Source organism: Urocampus carinirostris, chromosome 16, assembly GCF_059441175.1.
Source record: "Urocampus carinirostris isolate Australia breed hairy pipefish chromosome 16, RoL_Ucar_1.0, whole genome shotgun sequence".
NCBI lineage: Eukaryota > Metazoa > Chordata > Actinopteri > Syngnathiformes > Syngnathidae > Urocampus > Urocampus carinirostris.
Genome location: NC_142364.1, coordinates 27,602,192 through 27,612,345, shown reverse-complemented (window position 1 = coordinate 27,612,345; position 10,154 = coordinate 27,602,192). Strand labels below are relative to the sequence as shown.

Sequence of the window (10,154 nt, the reverse complement as noted above, 5' to 3'; positions counted from 1 at the left end):
CATTTGAATAAAATAAACAAATAAAGCAACAAATAATTCATATATAAATAAAGAAACAAATACAAAAATAAATAAACATAAATAATCGAACTAGTATTGTAAGGTGTTTGAGACCTTGAAAGATAAAGGCTAAAACAAGGGTCTCCAACGTGGATCCCACATAGTCCAGGGTCCCACCTTTGGACAGTTGAGGTGCCCGCAGACCTGTTATGAAAAAAACCTCACCGGTCCTGGGTCATTTTGGGTGATTTTCTATGAAATATTTGTTCTTTAATGGATGACTTAGTCTGTTTAACCCTTTGTCCAATAAATAACCGGGTAATAAAATAGTAACAACATAGTTATAACATTATAAGTTGTTATTGTATAGCCAAATAAATGCCTTTTGACCTAATTAGTAACAAAAACTAGCTTGCGACTTGAAAAAGGTTGGAAACCTCTGAACTAAGGTGCTCGAACGCTGTCACTTGCTTTAAATCAGGGATTTCAAACTCTGACTTGGGGGCCACTGGGTCTAGGGTCTGTATGAGTTTGGGTCGAATCGGGTTTTCCACAAGGAAACCTCTGATACAAGTTTCCAACTATTCTCAAACATATTAAAAAAAAAAAACTCTTCACAAAATGATGTACAAAAAAAAACATCAACAATTAATGCAGACGAAAACAAGTGCCAAAGTACAAGGCAGAATACAATCTACGGAACCTCAAAGTGACCAAAAAGCATACATTTTCTTTTAAAAAAAATTGCCCAACCTTTCTTGGAAAAAAAAGTGAATAAAAACAAATGAAAAAAAAAATAGAAACAGAAAGAAAAAATAAGAAATAAGGGAGAGGAAAAGGAAAGACAAAACAAATGTAAATAGGGGGTACCCTTAGCTGCAAAATGGCAGACAATCAACTCATGCTAGGCCAAATGACTGCAAAATTCTCGACCTATAAGTATTTTAAAACATGCTTGTTCAAATCAGAGATCATGCAATTTTGCTTATTTTTGAATCAATGGGTTTTGCTTTATGAATGTTTTTTCCACCATGAGGGTCTTTCACTATACACCCTGTCCCATTAAACCTTAATACTAAGGCAGGGGCCTCAAACTGTCATCCAGCAGGCCCTCAATTGTTTCTTTGGGCCGCAAGATTCAGACAGCTTCCATTTGTGTTTTGATCTAGTGTCTGCCAATATATACAAACAAGTTACAGACAGACAGACAGACAGACAGACAGACAGACAGACAGACAGACAGACAGACAGACAGACAGACAGACAGACAGACAGACAGACAGACAGACAGACAGACAGACAGATAGATAGATAGATAGATAGATAGATAGATAGATAGATAGATAGATAGATAGATAGATAGATAGATAGATAGATAGATAGATAGATAGATAGATAGATAGATAGATAGATAGATAGATAGGTTCTGCTCGAAAAGATAAATAATTTCGGCCATTCAACTTTGCTGTATACACCGGAAATTATGCTTAAATAGACAGATAATCAATTCGGGCTTAGTATTAGTCATTTAAATTTGTTTTCCTCGCTACACCGTTCTGCTTCAATAGATGGGCCAATTATTTAGTCTTATTTTTACCTTTTAGCTTTTTTCCCTGGTTACACCGGAAGTTCCGCTTGAGTGCAACCGTCCACCTGATCTCTGGGGCTATGAGACCCGCTGGCCCCACCAGCACCTGTCTCGGGGCTTCTCTAAAGAGCCTGAAATGAAATTTACGGTAAAGACGAGTATCTGAATGCATTAAGTGTACTTTGGCCTCAATGCTTTTGTTTGATGCTCGTATTTGTGTTTGTGCACGCTCACAGGGGCTGCGCTGGCTTTGCGTGATCAGCTTGCTAAGCCTTACCATCTTGTTGTGGCTCGGAGATGTGATCCTTCGAAAGGAGAGTGCGCCCCTATCTTCGGTCTCGGCTCTGAGGCGCAAGGACGGCCTCTGGGGGTATAGCAGGATCCGTCTCGACAAGACGGAGCAGGTGACACTTTTCGAATATTTTTCCATTTAAATTGCACACGATTCCACCTTTTGCACGCATGGTTGACTCCCGGAATACCGTCATTTTGTTCCGGTTGGAGAAGAAACTTCAAAAGTTTTAGTGATTTGTGGACTTGACTCCCCTTTCCAAATGCATATCTGTTAAAGGGACAGTGTGTGTGCGACCCTGTTCCGCTGCAGCGGCCCCTTGCACACTTGAGAAGTCTGTGTTGTGGTTTTGATGCTGCACACCTGTCAACCTGTACGGTTTGCCGTGCAAAGTACGTTTATTATGCATTTTAAGACGTGTACAACGTACGAGAAAATATGTACGGAAAAACGCAAATTTGTCAATTATGGGTACCATCCGGTATACACCGACAATCACGAAACGGCAAATCAATCAAGTCAAACGAGTTCGCCGCGGGAGCCTCTATCTCGGTATCTTTTTTTTTTGTTGCAAACAAAGCGAGCGGTTTGATGTAGTGAAAGGAAGTCCGTCTCTTTTTACAGAACCGGCTTTTTCGGCTCAACTCATTAAAGAGAGCTGGCTCTCAAACGGCTCACTTGTTTTGATGCATTATATTACGAATTATTATGTTGTATAAAGAAGTTGAGAAAAAAGGAAGTATAAAATGAGAAAATGAAAAAAGTCATGTTTGTGGTTATCCCTTTAATCAGTATATTACCAACAATAATTTAATGCAGAAAATGAATTCATAATTTGAATAAGTAAATGTATTATTCTACTTAATTATATTTGCATGTATTTTTTCCTTCTACAGTGAACGTCCAAGCTACTTATTTTTTGAACTTTTTTTATGTAATAAACCTTCGTCATGTCGGGCAAATCAGTATCTCGCAACAAAATGTTAATTAATAATATATATGATATAACGAAACACATGTACAATATAACATGTTAAATTACATAAATAAACACGTTTGAAAAACAAAAATATGGTGTAATTATTTTGTATTTTGTAAGGGAAAATACAACAGTTTGTAAGGGCATGGAGCCCTGGAGGTTTACAGGTATGATGATGGTGGTGGTGCGGAGGAAACCAGCACAGAGGACGAATGTGGCAGAGACACTCACCTTTAATCCTTTTACAAACCCCAAGAAACACTGCTTACAGTTTTGTAGACGAAGTCACCAATAATGGTCCTAACAAAAGCACAGCCTAAGGTTCATACAAGTCAACAAAAAACTCCTTGTGATTAAGGGCTGTACGAATAAACACGACTTGACTTGACGTACTGAATTAATCTATATTCATTGGAAAACGTTTAGATATTATGAAAAAGTGACAAGAGTTGTGAGGCAGCGCCAAAGACTTATGTGGCTCCAGAGCTTGTTTAGCTGGTGAAAAAGTCCAACTTTGTTAGCAACGAAAAGCATCTTCTTCTGCCGTTTTGACCCAGTCACCAGTGCTTTGGTTGGTCCCTAATGTATGTTGACATGATGACTTCTAGAGAAACTTGAAAATGTAAAAGATTCACACACACATAACAATAGGTTTGTCAAGCTGTATTACATATGTATACAAGTCAGTATTCAACTTTTCGACCAATCAGAATGCAGAATGCACCATTATCCGCGAAACAGCAATATGTAAAGCGTGATATTGCAAGAGCTAACTGTATTCTGTTACTCAGCCAAGCCTGTGTATCGCGCAACCGAAAACAAGTGGTAAAAAGCAAAACCAAGAATACAAACTGAACAAAGTTACCTCCCGGCTCGATTACCGTAATGCACTACTCTCCGATCTCCCGAAGTCCAAAATCAAGAGCCTTCAGCTGGAACAATATGCTGCAGTTAGGCTTTTAACGAGACAAGAAAGTTTGATCCCATTACCCCTGTTCGCTTAAGATGTGATTTTAAGGTTCTGTTGGGAGTAATCAAAATCATGCAAGGACTTGCTCCTCTTTCAGATTTAATTTCCTCCTATGTTCCAGTCCGGAGCCTTCGCTCTGAAAATAATAGTCTACTCGTAAACCCAAGAGCCAAGAAGAGATCCGCAGGTTCAAGAGCGTTCTCCATTCGGGCCCCGGTGCTGTCGAAGGCAACCTCAGTGGAAATGTTTAAATCTAAGCTTAAAACACACTTCTACTCTATAGCTTATGAATAACCTATATATTATGTTGACAATATCTGTGTATTATTTGCCCTCATGTAAGTTTTAGATCAGGGGATGGTGTCACAATAGTCTGTGGTTTGCAATAATCTGTGGTCTGTGCAGCCATTGAGACTCTTTGTGGCAGTAGCTCAGGAGGTAGAGCGCTCGTCTTGGGATCAAGGGATCCCAGTTCGAATCCCGGCTTGTCCGTGTTACATGTCGAAGTGTCCTTGGGTAAGACACTGAACCCCTAATACCCCCAATAAGCAGGTTAGCGCCTTACGTGGCTGCAATACAAGGCCGCTATTGGGAAATGTGAAGCACACTGAAAAAGCGCTTTGGGAAGTCATTGACTTGAAAAGCGCTATATAAATGCAGATCATTTCATTTAATTTCATTAAGGGCTATACAAATAAACATGATTTGACAAAGTGGCCACAAAGCACATTTTTTTCCTCAAGTCTCCATTTTGTTTTAGTGTTTTTCAGTTTCTGGACCTTCACTTTAACCAGTGCGCCCTGATCACCAGTTCCGGGCAAATGAGCGGCTCCGGCTTGGGCGCCCATATCGACCGCATCCCTTGCGTGATCCGCATGAACGATGCCCCTACGGCCGGCTACGAGGCCGACGTGGGCAACCGGACTAGCGTACGCGTGGTATCGCACACTAGCGTGCCACGGCTGCTCAAGGACCAGAAACGCTTCTTCCGAGAAGAGGCCGACACGGCATACGTTTTCTGGGGGCCTGACAGAAACATGAGGACTGACGGAACGGGGATTGTCTTCAATGCGCTGCTCGGGGTCGCCGGCCACTATCCTGGTGCCAGTCTCTACGCCATGACTTCGGAGAAAGTCCAGTTTTGCGACAACGTGTTTCAGAACGAAACTGGGAAGAATAGGTACTGACCTTTTTATTGTTCTACTGAAAAGGCAACTCTTTTCTCTTGCCATCCTCAGGCAAAAGCAATTAAATTACCGTAAATTCCAGACTACAGAGCACATCTGATTAAATGTGGCATGATCAAATTTAAATCAAATCAACCCCAAATCTATCTCATTTAAACCTACCTCTTCTAATATAAATATCTAATCAATACAAGTAATGTAATCTATTAATTTAAATCTATCTCTCGAGATCAAAACATCTCTCCTAATCAATATTTAAATCTATTTAAATAAGTATATCCATCTATCACCGACCTTTATCTCTTCCTCCCTCTTCCTGTATTTCTCCATCTCCATGTTTATCTTCATCTCTAAATCTGTCTAAATCTACTTTATAAATCCTTCAAAATGGCTGAACCGGTTTTAGTGAAAATTTACACAGCTGTACCTTAGTTCTCTGTGAGTGTCTTTAGCAAGGTTTTGTGTCAAGGCACCCACAATAAATACCAACTAAATTGATAAACGTCTGCTTTCTTGTGGTCTGCTTTTTTGGGGTCTCTAATTCCCTCTTGCGGTCAAATTGGGTACTGCAGCTACCGACCACTCCAGGCAGCCAAACGCAATCTTCTATATGCCAGCAAAGCCGGGCCATTTTGCCTGTTCATTTATGAAGCACGTTTCAGGCAATGAACTGAGACCCAATGTGCTGTTTAAAAACATTTGGTGTAGCATAAGGTAGTAAACCCCCACCCAACAACCTTAAACATCAAATACACAGACACATACAGTGAAAAATATAAATAAACTATAAATAAAATGTTCAGTTGTCCAACCACACTCAGTGCACATGTTCCTCCACACAGGGATAGGGGTTAGGATTAGGGTTTGGGTTTGGGTGAGGGAAAACAAGATTTTTTTAGAAAATGAATTTTGGTCTTCTGCAGAATCAAGTCAGGCGCTTACCTCAGCACGGGATTCTTCACCATGATTCTGGCTATGGAGATGTGTGATCAAATCCAAGTTTTTGGGATGGTCAGTGCTGACTACTGCAGGTCAGTACCATTAAATGTTTTTTGCTATGGTCAATAATTCAATTACAGTAATCCGTCACTGTATCGCAGTTAACTATTTGGGGTTTCGCTACTTCGTCGATTGTCATTGTGCATTGTGTTCTGCATTCCGATTGGCTATGGCTATGGAGTCACCCCCGCCTCTTTTCTGCCTGTGTGGCCTAAGTTGTACGCGTACGCAAAACCGCTTGACGGACCTACATTACGCATGTACAAATCTTTTTTACATTTTGGGGTTTCGCTACTTTACAGATGGTCATTGTGTTCTGCATTCTGATTGGCTATGAAGTCGTCCCGCCTCTTTTCTGCCTGTGTCGTCTAAGTTGTACGCGTATGTTAAACAGCTCGACGAACCTACATTACGCATGCACAAATCTTTTTTACTTTTTAGGATTTCACTACTTCGCAGAATGGCATTGTGCATTTTGTTCTGCACTATGATTGGGTATGCAGTTGCCCCGCCTCTTTTCTGCCTGTGTGGTCTAAGTTGTACGCGTACGTAAAACAGCGTGACAAACCTTAATTACGTTTGCACAAATCTTTTTCAATTTCAAACTTTTTTAAAGCCATTATGTCAACAAAACGCTCTGCACCAACACCGAAAGGGACAGGAATATGAAGTTGGATTTCTCGACATGCAAAGGCATGTGTCAAACTCATGGCCTGCGGGCCAAATGTTGGCTACCACATAATTTTACGTGGCCTACAAAACAATGCTGAGAGAAGCACAAAATAAAAATGAGCCAAGATGACCCGCAGTTTTGAATATGTCCACTCGATGTCGCCAAAGCTGACATATTGCTATTTGTAGACTACCATCAACCAGAGAACATTGAAACCCAACATGTATGCTATTTTACTTCAAATAAAAGTCACAGACGCGCTGTTTAAGGTAATAAGAAAAATACAAAATAAAAAAATAGTACCTTAGTGTCTTACCAGAAATTTAAAGAAGATTCAGCTTCTTTTCATAAAAGATAAGGAATCTAACAGCTAATTCCTCATCTTCAAGCAAACATTTTCATGAAAAAGAGAGAAGCAGAAAGACATTTCTATCATGTTTTCTTCTTTTTCCTTGCCTTATCCCATCTTACACGGGGTCAGCTACCATACACGGTCGTACGACTGGTGTACTGGTGATGCAACGATTGTTATAACCAACCTATGTTGGGAGTCATTAGGTGACCAAAGCCCCAAGTTCCTACCCCTAATGCCGAGCCCCAAGCAGGGAAGTGATGGGTACCAATGTTATACAATAGACATTTAATTCATTCAATCAATCGTTTGTGTTTTTATTCTATTTTGGTCACTCTCTAATCTGCATGAGTTAAATAAACTTTAGTGGAAAGGAATTTAGTTGTTTTTGTTTTGTATAAATGCACAGTTGATACACACTACAAGAGATTAAGTCTTAGTGAGGGAAACAAATATTCGGGAAAAAAACTTCAATGATCGTTTTACCATCAATTCTTACATCCCTGTATCATAAATTTCGATCCTCCAAAAAAGACCCCCAACCCTCCAGCTAAGGCACACTTTTTATGCCATTACTTTACTAGTCCAGGCCCCGTTAGAACGTCTTTTCTACCATGTGGCCTACGAGATAAAATGCGTTTGACACCGCTGCTTTAAAGGAAGTTATAATCAGGTTTTTATAACGTCCACATGATGGCGACAAAATATATATTCCGAAGTAAAAAAAGCAGTGTTCAGAAGACATTTCTACCCGTTTTTGCAATACAGTATAGAAGCAAGATTAATTTAAATATTACTATATAATTTGACAGTAAATAAAAAAATGCAAGTATTTATATAGTACACTACTTTTATTTATTTTCATTTATGTTTTATTTTTTTAAACAAAGCCTGTGAATAAGGTCCATTTTGTTTAAGTGTATAATACAGTATTTGCCCAAAAAATGAATAAAGGTTTCTAATTCGCGGACTTTGACTGTCGCGGGTCCTTTTTGGAATGCAACCCCGCAATAAACAAGGGATTACTGTACTTTGATCCAAACTTTTACTTTTATAGACCCAAATATTCCCATTCCAAGATGTTGTCAAACCCTAACATGTGTCACGTTCTGTGGTCAAGACGGAAAAATCGCAGCGTGGTGCCGTATCATTACTACAACAAGGCGGTATCGGACGAGTGCCTGATGTACAAGGTCCACGAGCGCAAGAAACTCGGCGGCCATCGCTTCATCACAGAGAAGGCCATCTATGCCAAGTGGGCTGCAGGCGGCCAGATTGAGTTCAAGAACCCCTCGTGGAATTTGTAAAATGGCTCTCTGAAATTATCATTGCTGGGATTCTTAAAAACTGTGTAGTTGAGCACATCCTAGTGGTGAAAGGTAACACTTACAAAAATTCTTTTTTTCTTTTGTTGGCGTCCCTTGGATATTTTAAACCTCTATTTGACTCATAAGGAACCTTAATGCAGGGTATACCCTCATGACAAAAAACATGCTTTTTTTCTGCTGCTCACGAAAAACAAGCAGGACTCTGTTTGAATTAATGTACTCAATATTTACTTACTAAACAGTATTTTATTTTAATACTGGGAAAAAATTGTATTTATTAAACATATACATAATAAGCAAATTTATGTACATATGGCAAAGTAATGGATTTTAGAGGTGGTGCGTTCAATGGCTGCCAGAATAAAGGGATATTTTATAAATTGATCAAATGTAAAAATAAGAAAGCCACAATGCGTATCGTACGATGTTATTATGAACAAAACAGGCCTACCCTAAATTTGGAGGTTTTCCTAGTGATTAGGGATCTAATATCAGTATTACCACATACGCGCCGCTGCCCACCAATGCCAAGATCCCGCTCATCTCTGAAGAGCGGGATGGCACTTTACACAGAAAACCTACGGCGACCGGATGACGAAGGTGCTGTCTCCGAGTCAGATCAGGAGGCTTTTCCTTCTTGGGTAACCATGGAAACTGTTTCATGTGGCAGCAGCCCCTAACCAAAAAATAACGGCCTGGAAAGGGATGGCCGCTGCCAGGCTGTACTTACCCAAGACACACCAAAGGAAGTTAAGGGGTCTGTGAACATATAGTAGTTTAAACTTTTTTTATTAAAGAAAACAATGTGTATCTAAATAAAAAACAAATACACATGTATTATCACTTAAGCATGCATTTTTTTTTTTAATACTCATAGGTAGAGAAATTTGCATTTATTTGGAATACCCTGAGCTTCATCGAAAGGAAGCTGACATAATTATCTGACATCTTGCTGCTACGGGTACCCAAAACCTCAAAAAGGCTAGACAGAGAAAGAAATAGTACAACTGTCCGTTTTGGTCACTTTGGGTCTCTATAGGTCACAAATTACGGCCCGCCGGTGAATTCTCGGCATAACACCGGCAGTATCAGGCCCACAAACTGATTTTCTACCGCCCCGCGAGATTTTGCTAAGAGACGCACAAGAAAAATAAATGAGCCGCTTCTAAGTCAAACAAGGACCTGCTGTTTTTAATATGTCCACTGGATGTCGCCAAAGCATGCAATCAAACACTTCTTAAGTGGCAATACTGTATTGTGTTGTTTACAAATTGTTTCTTCCTTTACTACCTATTTATTAGCTGATGTAATATCTGTATTTTTTATGTCTGACTGAAAATATGGAGTTTTATTTTCCTATTAAAGACTTGAAATGTGTTTTTGTGTAGCGTAATCCGTCTGTATGAAAAACATATAACGTTCTTAAATGTTATCATAAATGTTTTTTCATTAAGTTTTAATTTGTTTAGCCGTTTAAATGTCGAAATCAAAAGTTAAATGCGTCTTCTAAAAAGGCTGAAAATACTGTACAAAATTTCATTTAGGTAAAAAACGTAAAACTTATTCTAAAATTACAACTTCAATGTTTACATGGCTAAGTTGAATCTATGTAAGAATATGAAACAGAAGCATACGTTTTAGCTATTTGTAAGGGCTGGTCACATGGAACACTTGCAAGCTTGTGTTGTGTAAATACTGTAAAGGGTCGTGAATCTAAGTTGCTTCGGAGTAAAATAAGACTCCCAAAAATATAAAAACCTTATGAAAGCAGAGTTTGTATGGGTGC

General features: G+C 39.3%; 1 protein-coding gene across 1 annotated transcript; it reads left to right on the top strand.

The window, feature by feature from the left end:
- Positions 1–1,629: 1,629 nt before the first annotated feature.
- Positions 1,630–9,745, top strand: st6galnac4 (ST6 (alpha-N-acetyl-neuraminyl-2,3-beta-galactosyl-1,3)-N-acetylgalactosaminide alpha-2,6-sialyltransferase 4). Its single transcript, XM_088319905.1, has 5 exons — positions 1,630–1,736; positions 1,825–1,992; positions 4,600–5,009; positions 5,940–6,047; positions 8,161–9,745. The coding sequence occupies exons 1-5, from the start codon at positions 1,725–1,727 to the stop codon at positions 8,345–8,347; spliced, it is 885 nt and encodes a 294-aa protein (XP_088176031.1). The 5' UTR covers positions 1,630–1,724; the 3' UTR covers positions 8,348–9,745.
- Positions 9,746–10,154: the final 409 nt, after the last annotated feature.

What these genes read in the sequence shown, in the direction of transcription:
- st6galnac4 (XM_088319905.1), top strand. An exon ending in GTCTCGACAAGACGGAGCAG is followed by an intron (nt 1,993 to 4,599) that starts GTGACACTTTTC and finishes AGTGTTTTTCAG; the next exon opens with TTTCTGGACCTTCACTTTAA. An exon ending in AACGAAACTGGGAAGAATAG is followed by an intron (nt 5,010 to 5,939) that starts GTACTGACCTTT and finishes GGTCTTCTGCAG; the next exon opens with AATCAAGTCAGGCGCTTACC.